Here is a 22,004-nt window from a genome sequence, read left to right on the forward strand (position 1 = left end):
GTGTTAGTGAATGAAAGAGGTAGGTCATTTGGAATCTGAAACCTCAACTACCAAATCCAATACAAGAATTGTATACCGTATTTTCACGACCATAGGGCGCACCGTACCAAAAAGGCGCAGTCTCAGTTACAGGGTCTATTTCTGTATTTAACACATACATAAGAATACTGTATTATTGGGCGCAGGCATGGTAAAACATACGCCATCTTAAAACATACGGTAGCATGAATGCACACGAAAACAATGTTTTTAAAAAGGCAGCGAGAGCAAAACTGAGTTCGGTTGTACTTTATTGAAGTATTTAACAATGCACTCTCGTTATTTTTTTATCAATCCTCATCCACAAATCCATCAAAGTCCTCATCTTCTGTATCCGAAATGAACAGCTGGGCAAGTTCTCAATCAAACACGGCAGGTTCAAGTCAGTCACGTTGCCGTGAGAAAGCTTGAACAACAGTGCAAGCAGACACGTTAGCCCCAGCATCCACAATCAATTCACAAATTGTGGCGTAACTCGCCGGCGCTGCCTCCTAGTCTTAGTAAAGCTGTGTTCGCCATCTGTCCTCCATGGCTCCCATGCCGCTCACTTCACTTTGAACGCCCTGTTTACACCGATGTCCAGCGGTTCGTCAAGCCTCCCGGAATGATGGCAAGCCCCAAGTTTTTGCACTCAGTCGAATGGTGACTTGAGACGCTTCTCCCGGCTACTCTTTGCTCATTAATCCATTGCTCGAGTTGGTCTTCCAACTCGGGCCACCTCGCCTTGTTTCCGCGTTTTGTTTTTGTTGGATTTATCTCACCAAACATTATAATGAATAAACACAAAAGGAATGAAGACGTTGGTCATTTTACTCATGAGGAGGGCGCATGGGAGATTGTTCAGGTTACAGCCTCTCAACACGCTCTAAACAATCTCTCCCGTCGCTCCTGCATTTATTTGAAAATAGGGAGGTTTCTAAGTTTACAAGACATAACGTACTAAGCTACAAGACACAACACACTAATGGTAGGGTTTCAAGGTGAAAACATGGCACCTGCCACGTCCCGGCCACGTCCTTCTCTCAGATGATTCCTGCTGAGTCATCTTCTTGAAGGCGAGACATCTTTCTTTCTAAACATTGTCCATAATACTAATGCAAGCTAAGCAAATAAATGATAACTTCTACAATATATCTAACAGTTTTTCTTTTTTTTCCCGCGGAAACTCAGCTTGGTCTTCTTGACTTGGCGAAGCTCGTTTTACTGCTTCCTCCACTTGCGAACCATGGATTCGTTGATCTTGAATTCTCTCGCGGCTGCTCAATTCCCATGTTCCTCCGCTAATAACTGATAGCTTGCAGTTCAAAACTGTGCTTCGTAAGCGCATCTCTTCGTAGGTGACATTTTCCGGGGGGAATTTTAGCGACCCCCTTCACGCACCCTCCCCTGTCCTCAGCCATGTCGTCTTTTCCTATGTGTAAGCAGCGTGTCGGCAGGAAATGCTCAAAAAAAAAAAAAAAAGTAAAGCGGAGCGCTCATCGCACAACATTTATTGATGTTGGAACTCGGTGCACACATAAGGCGCGCCGCATTATAGGGCGCCGTCCATTTTGGAGAAAATTTAAGACTTTTAAGTGCGTCTTATGGTCGTGAAAATACGGTAACTAAAAAAGATCCAACAATTTTGCAGCTGAAAAAAAAGAGAGCAGCATTATGTATTAAAAGCAAACTTTTCTGACACGTATTGCTATTGTGTTGCCGTGGCAACCAATGTTCCAGCGACCAAGAAGCATGAATTCTAAATATTGATTAGGGTCCGACTAATATGGATATTTTTTAGGCCGATGCTGACATGTTAAAGAATAAAATTCCAATATTCAGTCAATCAGCCAATTAATTAAAAAAAATGTACAATGAATAAAATATTTTTTTTTTGGTCTCCTAATGCTTAGAACAGCGATGGGCAACTTGCCGTCCTTGGGCACACTTTTGAGTGGCCCCTCAATTATCCATCCACGCAGGCACAGAGGGAACATGCAAACTTCACACAGGCGAGGCTGGATTTGAACCCGGGTCCTCAGAACTGTGAGGAGATGTGCTCAATCAGCTCCCGTTGACTTCTCCTCGCCACCCTGCCGCCGCCCCTCAATTAATTTTATGGGGGAAAAAAAGTTTAAATTTTTTGTGTGGGGGGGATTTTATTTTTATTTAAATTATTATAATTTTTTTTTTTTTTTTTTTAAACATATGGTAGAGGAAACGTGGCCAGCACCCACACTCAGAGTGGCAACTAGATAATTATTTTTTTTTAATTATCAATAGGTTTCCTTAACTGTAAGAGAGCAGTTTTAAGTTGTAATAATACCATTCACAAGACAGCACATTGCTTACTATAGTGCCAGATCTTCTCCATCAAAGAAGAGTGGTGACGCTATGATGAAAATAAGCAGGAAGAGAGAGCAATGACGCAATGGCGAAAAGCTGTTGTAAGAGAAAACCAGACCCAGAAAACTGCGGTTTCATGTGCCCCCCTGGTAGCGCTGACTAAAAATTGTGGCCCCCGCCATCATTTAAGTTGCCCATCCCCATCTTAGAACAATAAAGATATGAATTAAAGGCAGAATATTTGACTATTTTGAAATATTTTGTATAGTATTTGTTTAACTTTACAACAGAGAAAAATCTGTAAAATTAGGCAGATTTTTTTCAGATGTTTGTTTGACTGTCTTTGTCTTATGATGTGATGTGTTAATGCGTACAAAAATAAAAATTAAAAAAAACAATCAGCCGATTTTTGCCAATTTGAAAAGGGCTAATATCGGCAGATTAACCGGTCGGGCCTCTATGCTAATAATGTCACATTGTCGCGTCCATACGAAGGACAAAAAAAAACACACACACGTAACACTTTAAAACTACATCAACACTCAGTACAAATATACACTTTAGAGATACTTATGCAATACACAAACAGCTACATAGACAGAGACACACACACATACAAGTTATGAATACACACTAGCAAACACATTTCACAACTACATAACACATACACAACTTCATACACACTCAGTACGACATGCACACTTATTACACAGACACACATTGCTACTTAAAATGTCTTAAACACACAAAAATGCACACTTTACAGGTACATACTGCACCCACTCATTACACACTCACACATACCAGGGCTACATACACGCAGGCATGTACAGTATATCCACAAGTACACACACACACGCACGCAGAGTTTTTCCTGTAGTGTCAATGCGTGGCATACCAGTCCCACCAACCTCCCTCCTCTCTCCCCCTCTAAAACATTTCCTCCTCAGCGGTTATGCAACCAGCCACATTGCTAGCTAATTTGCAGCTGGAGAAGTCCAGCGAGGAGAAGTCAACGGGAGCTGATAAGAGGCCAGTGGACTACATACGCAGTACAAACTTACTCACTTTACAGCGACATACACACTCAATATTCACTCAATATTCACTTATTACAAAAAGAAACACGAACAACACACTCACAAAATGATTCACACAAAAAATAACAATACACACACACACACACATATACAACACACAAGACAAACACACAAATACAACCCCAATTCCAATGAAGTTGGGGCGTTGTGTTAAACAAAAACAGAATATAAATCATTTGAAAATCATGTTTGACCTATATTTAATTGAATACACTAAAAAGACAAGATAATTAATGTTAAAACTGATCAACTTTATTGTTTTCATTGTTTTTTTTTTTGTTTTCATAATTTGCCAATAACTTCATTAAAAATCAGACAATGTGATTTTCTGGATTTTTTTCCCCCTCATTTTGTCTCTCATAGGTGAGGTATGCCTATGATGAAAATAACAGGCTCTCTCATCTTTTTAAGTGGGAGAACTTGCACAATTGGTGGCTGACTAAATACTTTTTTTGCCCCACTGTATATGAGGTACTGTGGTTGCTGGATGGTCCCGCATACATAGACAGGAGGGGGTCGGGGGTCGGTTCGGCGCTGGTGGCGACAACAAGGAACTGATCCACCCTGCTGCCATTGAATGTGGACTTCCTGCTTTGACAATGGCCGCAGTAGCAGCACACAGAGGGCCAGGAAGAGGCCTCCATTGTAAAATCATAATAATAAAGAGGCTCTCCAATACGTTAGTTAGCCTAACATTTTGCCAAGTTCAACTATCTGTGACCCTAACATCAACGCAATCCTAACTTAAAACTACATGCTAACCCAAGCCCTTAACTTAAACTACCGTCAACCAAATGCCGACGTAATCCTAACTTGAACTATGTGCTACTCGAAACTATTGTCTAAAATTACTGTTAGCCTAATGTTAACATTAGCAAACATAAACCATCAATTAATGCAAGAAGTTATCCTAAATTAGCTTAAACTAACTTTAAGGGTCAATTTCATATCCTGTAATTTGATCAAAAGACATCCCACTGAATTTCATTTAAAAAATATTTTTTACTGATACATGTATTTGAATTAGGGCTTTACAATTAAACAAATTTTAATCGTGATTTTGGGCGCCATGATTAAATGAGCCTAATCGTTTTTTTGTTTTTTTTTTACATTTAAAATATGGGCACTACTGCATATAAAAAGTGCTTCCTTTGTAGAAGTGCCCGCAACCTAGTCAGCCAGCCACCAGTGTGCGAACGCTTAATTAAGCTCCACACTGCGCTACAATGCCAACTTCAAACTAAAAGCCTAAAAAGGCATTGATGTCCAACTTAGTAATATATGAAGCTTTTATTTTGAAGTTGGAGCTCTCAGCACATTGGAGAGTTGGCATGTCACGGTAAGACACTATTTTCAATTGTTGTAGCGGCTGCAAGCGGCCTCACAGTTCTGAGGACTGGGGTTAAAATCACGGCCCCACCTGTGTGGAGTTTGCATGTTCTCCCTGTGCCTGTGTGCGTTTTCTCCGGTCACTCCGGTTTCCTCCCACATCCCAAAAACATGCATGGTAGGTTAATTGATGACTCTAAATTGCCCGTAGGTGTGAATGTGAGTGTGAATGGTTGTTTCTTTGTATGTGCCCTGCGACTGGCTGGCAACCGGTTCAGGGTGGACACCGCCTCCTGCCCGATGTTAGCTGGAATAGGCTCCAGCACACCCGCCACCCAAGTGAGGAGAAGCGGCTCAGAAAACGGATGGATACCCCTGACAGAAAAATTCTGTTAAATAAAATCTATGAGATACGTCCGTATTATTGGGAGACTTTTATTTTGAAGGTGGCTTTCGCCACGAGTTGGCGACTTATTACCGTAATGCCTAGTATGAACAAATTTAGGGGCGGCTGGCTTGACTGCTACTTTACGAGTGGAGGCTGGCTTGACCGCAGTCATTTTCGGGGGTCCTTAGCCAAACCAATACACATACCTGAACTATATACCTACTGGGGGCATGTCTTTAGCATCCTCTGTCACGTGCACCCTTCCCCCTTTACGTCCGCATGCTGTCCTCAGTCACGTCTGCCTTCCTCTATCTAAGCAGCGTGTCGGCAGGAAATGCTCCCAGTCAATCAAGCGCAGCGCTCAGCACATGACAACATTTATAGATTTTGGAACTCTGTGCACACATAAGGCGCGCTGCATTATAAGGCACCCGTCCATTTTGGAGAAAATTTAAGACTTTTAAGTGCGCCTTATGGTCGTGAAAATACGGTAAGTTAGCACCCATTATTTCTGTCATGTAATGTTGGTTTGACCTGACTGATTAGAATCCATGATCTGACTAGAGCAGTGATTTCCAACCTTTAGGGAGCCAAGGAACATATCTTACAATTGAAAAATCTCACGGCACACCAACAAACAAAAATCTCACAAAGGTGGATACATTAATTACTGTACAGGAAGTCCTCGAGTTACGACGCACTCGACATACGACGTTTTGACTTTACAACGAATCACTCTTCAGTTCTTCAGTATACCATTTCACTGAATCAATCACTCTTCAGTTCCCCCCCTGCACGGCACTGCCTGACTGGCTGCTCGTTGGTCATTCGCCGAAGTGAGTGACAACGCTGGCGTGCGGCGGCCAAGCTAAAAGAATGTATCATTTCATAAATTGATTCAAGTTCAGTTCGTTCACTAAAAAGATTAATTATTCTGAAAGAAACGTTTGCGAATGAAACGACACTAGAAGCAGGCCGCCAGCGCGACTCACGAGTGACACGAACAGACGATGGTAAGAAATAAGGTAAACAAGTAACACCATCACCCAAAAAAAAAACTGTACAAATACGTCAGCCAAACAAGTCCAGAAGCTCGAACAGGTCGAATTAATGTTATATTAAGCAGTCTCTCTGTTAATGTAGCTAGAAGCTAAACATGTGCATCGACAGAAGTAACGCACGCTATGTTTCTATTGCATGGAGCGGTTCTGCTCATCAATTGACAAGAATGACATCTCATCCACATGGATAATATTGAACAATATTTCAAGTGATTCATGAAAAAGTCTCGTCGTGAAGACACACGCCAACATGCTGTTGAGTCTGCTAGTTCAGAAGGAACAGGTGAGGGTTGGCACTTAAAGCTGGTCCTAATTTATTTTGTCTTATTACTTATCATTAGCGAACAATAAACAACTACTGCTAATTGACACAGAGTGGCTCAAAATGCCTCAGTTTAAGAAGTCATGGCTGTATGTGAGACAGCACGGTAAATTTAGCAGTTGCATTTTATCTTCAGTTATTAATAAATGTTTTTTTTTGTTCATTTGGTGATCTTATTATTGTTACATTTTAGGGATATTTTATTGATTGTGCAGAATGCACAAACCTACAGCGAAGAAAGGCCCAGGAAAGAGGGCTTTTTTTAGTTTGGAGCAGAAGTTCACAGAGCACCACAAAGACCAAGCATCTCTCACACTGGCTTTACAACAATGAATAGGGTTAGAGCATCATTTTCATGAGCAAAAAAAATAAAACCTTCATTTTTATTGGTGCAGTTTTGATAGCGATCTTTTCAATTAATAATTAGGTGAAAACAGAGCTCCGCAATCACAAGGAGAAGACCTGGCCACCTGCTTCAAAATTTCTGTCCACAGACATGATGCTGTGGACCTAAATTTTGAAAAGGCTTCGCAATATCTTTTTAGGAAGCCATCTAAAATTCAATGCTCCAGTAAGGAGTGCAAACTCTGCAAGAAAATGTACACTTGCTGTTACTTTTGATTTGTTACCTACGTAATTTCTTATTTAAGTAAGCTATTATATTTTTATTGACGTTTCCTTTAAGTTCAGCCTGCCGGGCCAGCTGCCCACCACCGGAAATAGATTCCAGTCTTGTAGGAAACACTGGAATGTCAATAAAACTACACACCCGTTGCATCAAGACGTTTATAAGTGTATTGCAGCACCTGTGGAGAAAGCAAATGCTGTTCCCACCGTATACTAACAGTTAAAAAATAACTGAGCTGAAATTTATTTATTTTGCACTTTGAAAGTAGTTTTTGTATTTATTGGTTATTTTTCATGGTTTTCTAATTAATTCATTTAATCTATCCCAATGTATAATAGAAATGCATCCAATAAAACACACTATACCATAATAAACCAATTACGCCTCCTTACCTTAGATTTGGGCCAACTAAAAGCTCTGCTATGACTGTGATATATAATTACATAAATCTGACAGTTTGGCTTTTTATAACAAAAGGTGTAAAATTAAATGAATGGTTTTATATTTCCAAGAACCTCACAGTTCTGGGGACCTGAGTTCAAATCCGGCCTCGCGTGTGTGGAGTTTGCATGCATGGGTTTTCTCCGGGTACTCCGGTCTCCTCCCACATCCCAAAGACATGCATGGTTGGTTGGTTGAGGACGCTAAATTGCCCGTAGGTGTGAATGTGAGTGGGAGTGGTCGTTTGGCTACGTGCGCCCTGCGATTGGCTGGCGACTAGTTCAGGGTGTATCTTGCTTCTCGCCCAGAGTCAGCTGGGAGAGGCTCCAGCACGCCCGCGACACTAGTGATGATAAGTGGTATGGAAGATGGATGAAAAAGTGTTTCTTTTTGAAGAATATAGTCTATATTTTAATGCAAGAGCGAGGGCACTTGTGACGTTATTTTCAGTCGAGAGAAGAGGCGATATTCCTCAACATGACTGCTCCCTGGGATCAGTGAAGATTTATGAATTTATTGGTTTGATTCTTATTCCACAAACGCAATATTAATCAGAATGCCATGTTTATACTAATTAATTGGAGACTCTAAATTGCCCGTAGGTATGACTGTGAGTGTGAATGGTTGCTTGTTTCTATGTGCCCTGCGATTGGATGGCAACCAGTTCAGGGTGTACCCCGACTCCTGCCCGATGACATTCTGGGATAGGCTCCAGCACCCCCGTGACCCTAGTGAGGAGAAGCGGCTCAGAAAATGGATGGATGTTTAGACTAGTGGGGCACACGTGAAACACGTTGGAGGGCTTCGTGTTTAAAATATTGACAGCTGAAATGTCTCCTTGAAGAAAGAAGATATAGCAACGTCACGCCACGAAGTAATTTTTGAAGATTCATTTCCACGTCACCTTCATTTTGTATTGATTGCATCACAAATGTCTCCCTATTTATGCCCACGTACACCTCTGAAAATATCAGAACAATCGGCCCGGTATATATTATTTTATCAACACGTTTCCGAGGCAGAATTTTGTTTTGACTCGCATCCTGCATCTGAGATGCACAAAAATTATTATGGACGCATAAAACATGGCGAGTCTGCATCCACAGTGGCACAACTTGCCTCGCTCGATCGTGGCGACATACAGAGGTCAATAACTGGCAGACCGCGGTCCGCGTATGGACCCAGAAGCAGTCCCATACGTACCCACACTGTAGCCAAAAAGAAAGGTTATAATTCATGACATACGGGGGGACACAAAGAGATTGCAGACTTTACGGTAGCGTTGAAATGTCCAATCGCATGAGAGTTCAGCCACCCCCTTCAGCCAATCAAATCTGTGCATATCTGAAATGCCATTATGAAACAAAACAAAAGTTTTGAACAAACATAACCTCTAAACCTCTGGTTCTGTTGTTAAGATTTATCCATCCATCGATCCATTTTCTGAGCCGCTTATCCTCACAAGTGCCGTGGGAGTGCTGGAGCCTATCCCAGCCATTATTGGGCAGGAGGCGGGGTACACCCTGAACTGGTTGCCAGCCACTCGCAGGGCACACATAAACAAAGAACCATTCGCACTCACATTCACACGTACGGGCAATTTAGATTCTTCAATTAACCTACCACGCATGTTTTTGGGATGTGGGAGGAAACCGGAGTGCCCGGAGAAAACCCACACAGGCACGGGGAGAACATGCAAACTCCACACGGCGGGGCTGGGGATTGAACCCCGGTCCTCAGAACTGTGTGGCAGATGCTCTAACCATTCGTGCACCGTGCCGCTGTTAAGATTTAGTAAATCAAAATATGTAAAATTGTTTGAAGACTTCACTGTTGTGTGAAGATACCAAACAAAAAAGGGTTAACTCAAACTTTACTCTTAAGTTCAGAGAACATTGCACAGTTGTGTTCATATGTTTTATTACCAGGGCAGAATTTGTAAGGTGTTTACAATTCTTTATTATGCTCCATTATTATTTTATCAGTGGCGTTAAAACAAAAAAAACAAATTGTTTATTGTAAAGGTTTTTAGGAAAATATAGCATTCTAAAGCATTTTGCTATTATGGCAGGCCTAAAGACAATATATTGGGAGAGCAAGAGTAATGGATAACAAAAATATTGTATAAACAGTACAAAAGAAACAAGTAACAAATGCAATACAAATCTGCAATATAGCGGGACCGCGAAGCAAAACCGTGACGTTAGCAGACGATTACTCTATTTGTATTCCAGGATGATAAATTGCAGGGACTCATTGTTCCAGGGCTGGGACTAATTGTTTCCATGACATGTGCATCCAGGACTCCCATAGTATCAAGTGTAAAATGATCTATGCAGCAACGTCGAGCTTTGCAGATTCATTACACCATAAATGCCTCAAAGATGTCCCAATAGAGTGTTTCTGTAGCTGACATTGTGTGAGAGACATGGACTTTGGCTGGCTGTCATAACATCGGATGACGAGGGCATCGATCTGCCGGCCAAAAGCGTTACATCAATTTATGTCTCAAATCTACGGCCGATCGTCACCAAACTTTATGAGGTACAGCCCTATTTATGCCCACTTACACCTCTGAAAATATTAGAACATTCGGCCCGGTATTTCCGATTTTATGGAGCAAAACATTTTCCTCTTCATAGATCATTTGCATGAGGCTTGCAAGGATGTGGCACTCGCCTGCCCGCCGTGTTTGTATGTTTTTAATGACACCCTAATAAATTGGTAATTTTTCAGCATATTAAATTAGCGATTGTGTATTGAACATAATTTAGGAGTCCTAGCTGTTGTTCATATGATAGTGCAATGATATATGACAGCAATATCAGGTGTGATGATATCAATGAGAAGGTGAAGGAAATCAGGTTGTGGTGGTATGGATGTGATGAGGATGGCGAAAGAAGACCCTGTTAGGGAGACTATGACTATACAGGTAAAAGGAAAAAGACAAAAGAGGAAGGGCAAAGAAGAGACTGAAAGAAAAAGTACATCAGGATTTGCTCCACTTCAAAGTGAAGGCAGAGGGTGCTCAGAACAGGAGTTCCTGGAGGTTAAAGACAAGGGCAGCCGACCCGGCAGTTTAGTGGGAAAAGGCATAGGAGAGAGAGATAAGCATATACCAACTTGAACAAAGCTGGTGTTTGGAAACTCAAGCAAGCCGTCTTTTTTTTTAATTTTATTTCAAGAAAAGTTATCATTTTGGAGGTGATGGGATTCCACTCGACAGCTACGCTATACTGTACACCGTGTGCAGCATTATTACGTAAGAAAGTATTTTTACAATATCATGACTTTTAGGCATACTGTATATCCTAGCTCCCAGCTGGAATAACTTGAATTCTTAATGGATTTAAGAAGAATCACCTTTTATTGTCATGAACATGCATGCATGCACACGAAATTTGTTCTCTGTATTTTACCCATCACAGTGAACACATACACATGTTAGTGGAACACACTGGGGCAGGGGGCAGCTGAAGTGCCCGGGGAGCATTTCGGGGTATCAGTGTCTTGCTCAAGGACACCACAGCCGTGAGTCCGAGGGATGTTGGCGGGTGGTCCAGTCGGGGTCTTGAACCTATGTCCCCCACGGTGGCAGGCGATGATCTTAACCATTGGTCCACAGCTGCCCTACAGTGTGTGGCCTAGGGACCTCAACAAACTATTTTATGGTGTGCGTAATTATGAGGCAGTTTCATTTCTTTAGGCAAAATGGGCCCAAAAAAAAAAAAAAAAAAAAAAAAAAAAAAAAAAAGAGATTTAAGTGACTCTGAAAAGTCAAACATTATCAAAAGTCTCTCAGAGGGATGCAGCACTGTTAAGATAGCTAAAATTTTGATGCGTGATGCGACCCTAGTGAGGATAAGCGGTACAGAAAATGGATGGATGGATCACATAACCTTCAAACGTTTTGTTGAGAATAGTCAACAGGATCGTAAGAAATGCGTTTAAAGAAAAAGATTCAAATGAACTGCCAAGGATTTGAGAAGACTCATGCGTGAAGCTACCAGGAACCCATTATCTTTAAGTTCTGTCATGTTTCAGAATTGCAACCTACCTAAAATACCTCGAAGTACAAGATATTCAGTGTTGAGAGACATGATCAAGGTAAGGAAAGCTGAAAAAAGACTGCCACTCAACAAGACACATAAGTTGAAGTGTTCAGACTGGGTCAAGAAATATATGAAGAAAGATTTCGCAAAGGTTTTATGGACTGATGAAATGAGAGTAACTCTTGATGGACCAGATGGATGGGTCCATGGCTGGATCACTAACGGGCACAGAGCTCCACTCGGACTCAGATGCTAGCAAAGTGGAGGTGGCATACTGGTATGGGCTGGTATCGTTAAAGATGAGCTGGTTGGACCTTTTCGGGTTGAAAATGGGCCCAAAATGAACTCACAAACATACTGTCAGTTTTTAGAAGACACTTTCTTCAGGCAGTGGTACAAGAAGAAATCTGCATCTTTCAAAAAGATAATGATTTTTAGGCAGGACAATGCTCCATCACATGCATCCAAGTACTCCTCTGTGTGGCTGGCCAGTATAAGTATGAATGACGAAAAACTGATGACATGGCCACCTTCCACACTGACCTGAACCCAAATGAGAATTCTTGGGCAGTTCTTAAACAGGAGATATACATTGAAGGAAAACAGTACACCTCTCGGAACAATGTCTGGGAGGCTGTGGTTTGGCTTGATAGACTACAAATCAAGAAACTGACAGAATCCATGGACGGAAGGCTTAGCTCTGTTATTGAAAAGAAGGGTGGTTATATTGGTCACCTTTTTGTTTTTTGTGTTTTTTAAATATACATCAGTTTCTATCAATTTCTATTGGAAATTTTGAGTTGTTTGTTTATAATTCTCACTTAAATGAAAAAAGTGAAATGGGATTGGGGGGGTATTATTTAGCGGTAGTTGCGTAATAATTCTGCACACCAAAAGCTGCCCAGTAATTGTTCACATATTGATATTCTCCTCAGAAAGCCTAAACTTCACTCTTACTTTCTTAAACATTCTTGTTTGAGGTTTATTAAGATTTTGGATTAACCAAAAGGACTGTGGTTGGTGATTAATAAAAATAATCCTCAAAAATGAGACTTGCCTAATAACTGCACTGGGTGTATAAATTATGAGTGAATACTGCCACTTTATCATATAATACATTCCTTTTTCCACAACGGATATGCAATGAATTTGGTCTTCGCTTCTGCCCTCTACGTCACACCAAGACGTGGGGGTCTGTCGAGTTTGGAGATGAAAAAGGTGTGTTCCAAATGTATTTTGTTATTTAACAATTGCTCCAAAAATGATTGATTTTGGAAATGACTGCCACTTTCATTTTCTTGAGCAAAAAATACATAAAGACAACTTGTTGGTGAAATATGGACCACGAAGACCACATATGTCCTTTAACTGGCTTTAAGATTAAGAGGAGGTGCTTGTGTGTGTGTGGGGGGGGGGGGGGGGGGAGAAAAACAGAGAACCCCTTGTCTAAACTAGCTGTTAGTTAGTCTATCATTGCCGTGTGCCCAAGGTAGCCATTGAAAGATAACAGTTTTGAGGGAGAAGATACAGAGCTGCGTTCCAGTGGAAGGAAAGGAAAGACATACTGTAGTAGTGGTGGTAGTGAAATAGTGGGCATGTCACCTGGTCACATCCGGCGTTGACGAGCTCCTGCAGCATCTGCCGGTTGACCTCGACGGCTGGTTGACTGGACCCCGACGAGGCTCCTGACTCGTTGGCAAAGGGCATGAGCGACTTGCGGATCTCACGCAGGGCACTCTGGTAGTTGTTGAACTTCTGCGGCGGCCGCACGGGCTGCTGTCGCCCGGCCGCGTCCTTGCCGCCCTTGCAGTCGGTGGGGCGGCCGGCGCCCTCGGCCCGCTGGCCACCCCCATGCAGTGCCTGACTCACCAGCTTGGCTGGCTGCTTCAGGCCCTCCTTGATCTCCTGGAGCCTTTGGCGTGTGTTGCCCACGTAGGGTGCTGCCGGGAATGTCTTGGGCCTCATGGCCGCGGTGCCCGTAGGTCAAGCAATACAGTTGTCGCCGTTGGTGGCTGACCTAAATAGATAATGAAGACTCTCCTGTAGGCGATCAGAGATTGTTGTCGCTTGTTTGTTTGTATGAGGCCCTGGGGGTACTGGCGGGGGTTCTACAGGTGCTCCATGGTGTGGCTTTCAGGGCTCGGGTTCCAGCTTATTCCAGGAAATGCAGCCGCTCACAAGGGTGCCACTGAGCCAAACCATGACGCTGCCAATCTGCTCCTGTGAAAGAAGGAGGGCAGCAAAGAGTTAATGCCTGGACCAGTCCACCCAAAGACGGCACCAGCAACAAAAATGTGACTAAATAGACGAAGCAGAATGCATTTTAATGAAGATGGTGTGGATGGAATGGAAAGTGCCCATGGAATCCCAAGTGTCTACCTTTAGTGGCCCCTGCCCCAGCGAAGTCCCCAGCCCTCACCCCCATCGCACAAGTCAGCGTGTCACTGCATACTTGTATGGCGTGGTCATCGGTGTACACTCGACAACCACCTGTGGAGAGTGCAACGAGTCTGGCGTGCAAGACAAAACCGAAACACAGTGGGAGGAACCCTTTGGAATTTCTTACATTGCTGCATAAATCGATCATCAAATGTAGTCTGATATGCATCTAAATCATAAGAATAAACAGTCTGCTTAATCTAATACCATACAAACAACTATAAGTATAGGACAGGGAGGAAAAAGTAAGTGAACCATCCTTTGACAGCAACAACCTCAACCAAATGTTTCCTATCGTCGCAGCTCAGACGTGCATCTATCTGAATTAATTTTGGACCATTCCTGGACCAAAAGACAGCTCAAAACTCACAAAACGCAGAGGTTTGGGCATTTGTAAGTCAAGGTGACTAAAACAACTACATTTCATGCAAGTGCAGTGGTGCTTAGTGAAGACTTAGGAGAGTCACAACTTACATCTTTTCAGAGCTAGAAGTCGTCGCTTGGTTGATATTTTTATTTTTGCTTTATGTTGCGAGTGAAAATTTTAGTTACGAGCAGGCTTCAGATCCGCCGGCGCTCAAGTGATGTTATTGGGGGGGGGGGACACAACTAAGGTCCAGTAATGCACTCGCATCTGGGCTATGGGTGTGCTGGAGTCTATTAAGAGGCAGGGGGAACACCCTGGACTCGCCTCTATTCACACCAGGTTGAATCATGGAACATTTCACTGACCCTGAAATAAACCCCCGAAAACGTGGAGGGTCTGGACGTTGCCGCTCTAAAAATTAAACCCTAAACAGTTGGCAATACATACCAAGCCCTCAACTTTGGACCCCGCACAAATTTTCAAAAACACTTCCAAGGTTAAAAAAAATATAGATGTGTCCTGTATATGCAATGACAAGGAGCTCAAAAGTCTGATTTCTTCCCCATCAAGTTGTACAATTTAGCAGTGTTACCATTGTTAAAATTACAAATAATTTTTTTTAAGTCAGCAATATAGGTGTAAAAGGGGTCAAACTGACATTCCTATACTAACGTGCTGTAAAATGGCTAATTATTGGACTACAAGGTGTCTGAAAAGGGGAACAGCTAATTTCCCAAACTGTATTAGGTCAAGTGTCAAAGCTACAAAGGCGACAAAATTGGTGTATCCCTACAAGTAACAAAATTTTCTTTTTCTCAGAATGTAGCTTTAATTTTTCAGTGTTCCAGGATTTTTTATTTATTTATTTTTTAAATTGCATGTTCCCAAAATATCATGGGTATTAAAACAGAATCTTGGGGGGTATCCCTAAAAGTCTGACAGTGGATTTGTTGGGTCAGAAATAGGGGGTGCAAAATTCCTACCTCAATAGAGGTAAATATTGGAAAACAATGTGCGTTTTGGACCTCTTTCAGGTCCAAAAGGGAGAGGGAGGTATGATGCCAAAGCGTATTAGCTCAAATGTCAATGGTACAAAGGTGACAGTGACAACACAGTTTACCCGAAAATGTACTCTTTCTGGGAATGTAGCCTAACTTTTGAGTGTTCCCAAAATGTCAAGTAGACAAAGCGATAGTGACAACACCGTGTGTTTTCATGAGAATGTAGGTTTGGGGTATTCTAGAATGACCAAAGTAATGAGTGTGCCCAAAATGTCAAGGGTATAAAAACAGAAACTTGGGGGACAACCCTAACAGTCTGACAATTCCCCCGCCCTCTGAAATAAGGATACAAAATGATAAATTTACATTACAACAATAATGTACTGTAATAAGGCAAACTAAAATGACTACTAAGTGCATTTTGCACCTTTTCTAGGTTCCAAAAGGGGAACATGTATGTATCAGGGTACAAAAGCAAAAGTGACGACACCATGTACCCCTAAAAGCACCAATGTAGTTTTTTAATGCACCATAATTCTAGACCAGTGGTGGACAAACTACGCCCCGTGGGCCACATCCGGCCCGTTGATCATTACAATCCAACCCATCAAAGATTGGTACAGAATCACCCAAATCATATAAAAACCATGACTACATTCATTTGATCTTGTCCTGTAATGCCGAGTGGTTCCACCAGGTTGTCCTGTAATGCCCAGTGGTTCCACCAGGTAGCACAGAAGGTGCAGTGATACATTGACTTGACTGTTCTGTTTTTACTCTGCTACTGCTCTGAACCCTTCTTCAACCATGAGTGGGCCAAAGAAAAGAAAAGTCGACAGTGAGTGCCCAGTGTTTAATATAGAATTGACTACTAAATACCTTTACACTGAAGTCTGGTCAAAGGCTGTATGTCTAATTAGTTGAGAAACCATTGCTGTTTCAGAGGAATATAACATCAGCAGTAACTTTTCTACCAAGCATGCTGATTATCCTAACAGCCAATCAACACAGGAACTGATGGCTACAGTTCAGTGGTTAAAATCAAGCTTGCAGGCTCAGCAAAACACCTTTATCTGACAAAGTGCCAGCCAAGATTCAGTCACACAAGACCCTGAAACAGCGCCACGGGAGCTGCAGATGGAACTGATTGATCTCCAATATTATACTGTCTTAAAAGAGAAGTCCAACTCTCAAACTGGATGAGTTTTATGCTTCATTTAGTGCAGACAAATTTCCAAAAATCTGGAATATGGCACAGAGAATGCTGGTGGTGTTTGGCTCTACATGTCTGTGAACAGACTTTTAGTGTGATGAATTGCCACACCAAAACTAACACCAAACTTTGATGCACTGGCAAAAAAAAAAAGGTGATCCACAAAACAACACTGTTCCCATTAAAAGTAAATCTAAGTATTAACAGTACAGTGCATTTTTGTGTGTGCGTTTATTTTCTAGATGTAAGCATCTGGTCCTGGCTTGGCCCGCCTGTCAAATTTTAAAAGTCAATGTGGCCCCTGAGCCAAAACGTTTGCCCACCCCTGTTCTAGACACACATCAGTATTTTAGCCGCACCAATAACCCCACCTTAACAGGAATGACATGAAATAACTCTAAGTATACATTGTCCATATTGGCAGGAGAAGCTAAAAACAACAGAGTGAGCTAAGTTGCTAATTAGCACCCCCCTCACTCGTCCCCTCGTCCCCTTCACGCAGGACGGTAGAAAAAAGAAATGTGGAAACCCCAGTTCGGTTCACTTTCAGGCCCCTCGGCTTGCCTCTTAAAACCGACTTTAAATGCAGAAACCTACTCCTAAATGGTGCGAAGTCGCCATTTTGTCCCTTTTTCGTTGAAAAGACCACCACACATCACTCGCACTGCAGCACTCCCTTCCCCAAAACTACAGTCCACCTACCATGTGATGTAAAAGCAGCGATTAAATCTTCTTTTAAAAGTCCTCGTCGGGCTTTGGTGCTATTCGTCTGGCTCAGAAGGGACGAAAACTGGATGAAGAGGACGAATAAGTCGCAATAGTAGTAGTAGCAGTGATGGTAACGGACTCCATTTTCTCCAACAGGCTGAAAGTGAAGTTAAAAAAAAAAAAAAAAGTTGGACACTCGCTGCATTGTTAACATTCCACAGGTCACGTGACCACACCGATGCGCGTCACAGCCGGGCCACGCAAAGATCGTCCCCACGTGAGAAGATGTTCCGCTACAATACCTGTGGACGACAGGAAAGGCGATACATTCGAGCAAATAAATCAGCGTAGAGTGGGATATCTTTCTAACCCTCACATGCCACTAATTTGGGTCTATATAGTTTTATGTTAATTAACATTATTGGATGGTCAAAATATTAAGCAAGCTGAAATCAAAATAAGCAAAAATTTTAATATTATTATCTTTACAAAGGAAGAATTGTGGATCTTGTGCAAGTGTACCTAGTAAAGTGGCTAAAGACTGTTTCCCAACCTTTCCTGAGGCAAGGCACATATTTTAAATTGGAGAAATGTCACAATACACTGATATTTTCGCAACTATCCTACCTTATACATACCCTTAACTGTGACAAATGAGTGTAGACGAATTCATTTTCCTCCTTGTGGGAATTCTGATGTTTTTTTAAGTGTGTGGAAAAAGGTACAACATGTTAAAGGAGACATTGTGCATCCCCCCAAATTTAAAACTATACCCAGTTATCTTAGCAAAATACCCAATGGATGAAGAATCAGAGACATGTTTTTACAGCATATTGTATTTCTTGCTATTGCATTGTAATTGGCTCCTTTTAGGGGCGGATTAGTTACTTTCCATATGGTGTCCCTTTTAAACTACAGATGAAATCATAGGTTTGCATTCACTAAATAAAGCCGTATGATCTTTTTTTCTTCTTCTCAGTTTGACATGAAATCAAGCTTCCCCAGTTTTAGGTCAGTTAGGATTACCTAAAAAACATTTTTGGTAAATGCCAGAATAATGAAGGGATACATTATATATTTTATTGAATTTTTGGGCTAATCTCTTGAGGTGTTGCTTCAGTATTTCCAGATACAGTTCTTTCCTCATGATGCCATGTGAAGTGCACCAGTCCCTTCTTGGGCAAAAGAACCCCACAACATGATGGTGCCACCCCTGTGTTTCAGTTGGGAGGGTGTTCTCAAACTTGCAAGCTTCCTCCATTTTCCTCCAAATGTAACAATGCTCATTATGGCCAAACAGTTCCATTCTAGTTTTGTCAGACCACAGGACATGTCCCTAAAAATTAAGTCCTTTGTCCCTGTGTGCATTTGCAAACTGTACTCTGGCTTTTTCAATGTTACTTTTGGAGTAATAGCTTCTTCCTAACAGATTGAACTTTGAATCCATGTCCTTACTGTACTCATTTGACTGTGGCTAATGACAGATCTTCCAAGTTTCAGCCAGCATCTTCAGAAGGTCTTGATTTTGTTCTTGGGTTGATTATGCACATTTTGGACCAAAACAAATATGATAGCTGGACATTCCTATGCTGTTTATACTTGCTTAAAATTGTTTGAACAGAAGAAGTTGGCACCTTGAGGCATCTGGAAATTGCACCCAAGGATGAACCAGAGTTGTGCAAGTCCACTATTCTCTTCCTGCTATCTTAGCTAATTCCTTTTAAACTTCCCATGATGCGACACGAAGAAGCAGTGTTTATGGAGTGCGTTCAGATACATACACGTGATGTCTCTAATTAACTCAAATGCTGTCAATAAACCAATAAGAAGATTCCAAAGACATGGTATCATCATCTGTGTTTTCCCCAAATTGTTGAAAGGCATAGTAATCTTACTGTACTGGCAGGGACGACTCTAGGATCAGAGGTTTGAGGGTGCTGCAATTCATTTTAAGGGTGCGTCAACACCTCTAAAAAATGGGCCAGAAACTCCTACGCCAATCAGTAAGCTATTGAGTACCACCATGGCTTTAATATTAGTACACATGCTGTGCATGACACAACAGCTAACCTCTCTCAATCCAATCAAAAAGAGGACAGTGGTATTGTCTGACCACCTGAATTGTTTCCTAGGTACATAAAAACCTCAGCCAACTTCTACCCAACAACCTAAACAGTGACCTTGGATTAAAAGCACCAAAAATAAGGACTGGTAATGATGATTGTGTGTTGGTACCGAGTGATTAAAGCCAGGCATTTAGTCGATATCACTGGAAGACAGCATATTGCTCTGGTTACCGAGAGCAGTCGGGGAGGGATTGGGTGGAGCAAAACATTTTTGAGGCAATGGGGGGTTATTGTTAATATATTACGTTACAACCGTACTGTGGTTTCACAGATTACTAGGTTGTTTAAAAACAAAATACAGTTTAAAAAAAAAAACTTGTTTAAGCGCTCAAATTAAATAACATCCCCAAAAATGAGCTCGAAACGCTTTTGTGTACCACTGTCTAAACTTCTGCCTTTGAAGAAAGTAATGAAATGTATTATTCTGGCACAAAGCAAATAGAAAAAAAAGGGGGTAATCCCAATTGACCTAAAACAGGAAAAGTTTAGTCTGATATCATGTCAGACAGCGAGCACATTTTTTTTATCATATAGTATATGTAAGCGTCTGGTTTCAACTGTATCTGATAATAAACTTCAGTTGAGTGTTTCTACTGAGTGAAAGCAGACATTATTTTGCAACTTTCCCTATCTTGTACATTAAATTTTTGGCCTTATTGATGTGATTCTGATGTCTTAAGTGTCAGAGAGAACATGGTACAAAATGTTAAATGAGACTTGCATTTCTTCCCACAATTAAACCAATTCCCAGGTGTCTTAACATCTGTGGCATGCTTTAATTGAACTAGCCCAAAGATAAAAAATTAAGAGACATACAGTGCTGTGAAAAAGTATTGGCCCTCTTCTCAAATTCCTATATTTTTGCATTTTCTCCACTTCAATGTTTAAGATCATCAAACAAAGGTAAATATCAGACAAATATAACCCAAGTGAAATTAAAATGTTGTTTTTAAAATGGTGATTTCATGTATTAAGGAAGAGAAACTATTCAAAGTTACCTGGCCATCTGCGGAAAAAGTAATTATCCCCCTTCTTACATTATGAATTAATTGTGGCAAAAAAACAACAACATCTGAAAGAGTCCCAAGATTTTTGGGATAATATTATATGGACTGACGAGATGAACGTTGAGCTTTTTGGAAGGTGCGTGTCTCATTACATCTGGTGTAAATGTGGCACAGCATTTTAGAATAAAAACAATCATAGCAACAGTCAAACATGGTGATGGTCTTGGGCTGCTTAGCTTCTTCAGGGCCTGGCCTGCTCTGATTGATGTAACTATGAATTCTGTTCTTTAACAGAAAATCGTGAAAGAGAATGTTCAGCCATCAGTTTTTGACCTCAAGCTGAAGCGCACTTGGGTTCTGCAGCAAGATATTGATCCAAAACACACCACCAAGTCAACTTCTTTTTTATTTTGTCTTTTTGTCAGATAACCTAGAGAAATGTCATTATCGCCACAATGCCATATTGATTAAAAATGGATTAATCTTGTGATGGTAATGACGTGTTGGTAATGACATTTCAAAGTTTTTAGCTAACTGTGCTATGCTGGTAGAGTTAGCTTAATTTTTTGTTTTAGCTAGCTAGCCCTGTACAACATTTTTATATGATTATCAAGTTTTTTTTTACAGGAAAACCTTTTAAACATATTAACACTACAAGTCGTTTGGTAATGACATGCAATAAAAACATTATGTGACTTAAGGGTACAAATGAGTAAAAAAAAATGACTCTTCCAGTTATCAAAATGTCTGACTTCTCTCTGCCCTAGCATGTGCTTGAGTGACAAGACAAAATGACACAGGGAATTAAAGAATCAGATTTTGAATACACTTGATTGATCTGAAAATGGTCAATCTGGCGCTAACGACAGCAACTTTAAGGGACGGACATATTTTAGTTAAAATAAAAGACAGATTTTGAAATGTTTTGTAAATAAATAATCAATTCTATTATATTTGAAGGAATTTATGGTAAAAGTTACACCATTTTAGCATTTTGTAGTAGAAAGATAAAGCTTCATATAGCCAAACCCTGTGCTAGGGACAGAGTGAAAACTGTAAAATACCACCATAAAACCACTCAAAAAATTTACAAATGTACTACTATCAACATGAAATTTTAGACAACACTTATAATTAGGCACGCCCACTGCTGGTTATTGAGAAAAAATCTATTTAAAATATGTTTTTCTTAACATTTTACATCAAGGACACAAAAAGGCCCATAATCAAATAAACACCCATATAGCTGTACAACATGGATATAAGTGTGGAGATAGGTGTTTAATTCAAAGCAAGTATTGTGAAAAGGTGACAACAATCAACACAGTTATTAGCATCTCATGTTCATGTGCGCCAAGGAAGACAAAAAAAAAAAAAAAAAAAAAAAAACAACAAATACACAAATGTGGATGTAGAGGTCCAACAGTGTGCAGTAATTAAATCAATAAACGGTCAGAA

The 22,004-nt window shown here is 41.0% G+C and overlaps 1 protein-coding gene across 2 annotated transcripts in view; it reads right to left on the reverse strand.

The window, feature by feature from the left end:
* Positions 1 to 17,561, reverse strand: part of lats2 (large tumor suppressor kinase 2) — a 39,930-nt gene extending 22,369 nt beyond the window's left edge. For both annotated transcript variants that reach the window (XM_061691678.1, XM_061691677.1), the window contains exons 1-2: positions 17,408 to 17,561; positions 13,288 to 13,905 (exon numbers count right to left, since the gene is read on the reverse strand). In XM_061691678.1, coding sequence (XP_061547662.1) covers positions 13,288 to 13,650 — 363 coding nt within the window. In that variant the 5' untranslated portion in view covers positions 13,651 to 13,905; positions 17,408 to 17,561. The remainder of the gene's footprint in view (positions 1 to 13,287; positions 13,906 to 17,407) is intronic.
* Between the last annotated feature and the right edge of the window lie 4,443 nt (positions 17,562 to 22,004).

The sequence above is a fragment of the Phycodurus eques genome, chromosome 12 (genome assembly GCF_024500275.1).
Source record: "Phycodurus eques isolate BA_2022a chromosome 12, UOR_Pequ_1.1, whole genome shotgun sequence".
In the NCBI taxonomy this organism is placed as follows: domain Eukaryota; kingdom Metazoa; phylum Chordata; class Actinopteri; order Syngnathiformes; family Syngnathidae; genus Phycodurus; species Phycodurus eques.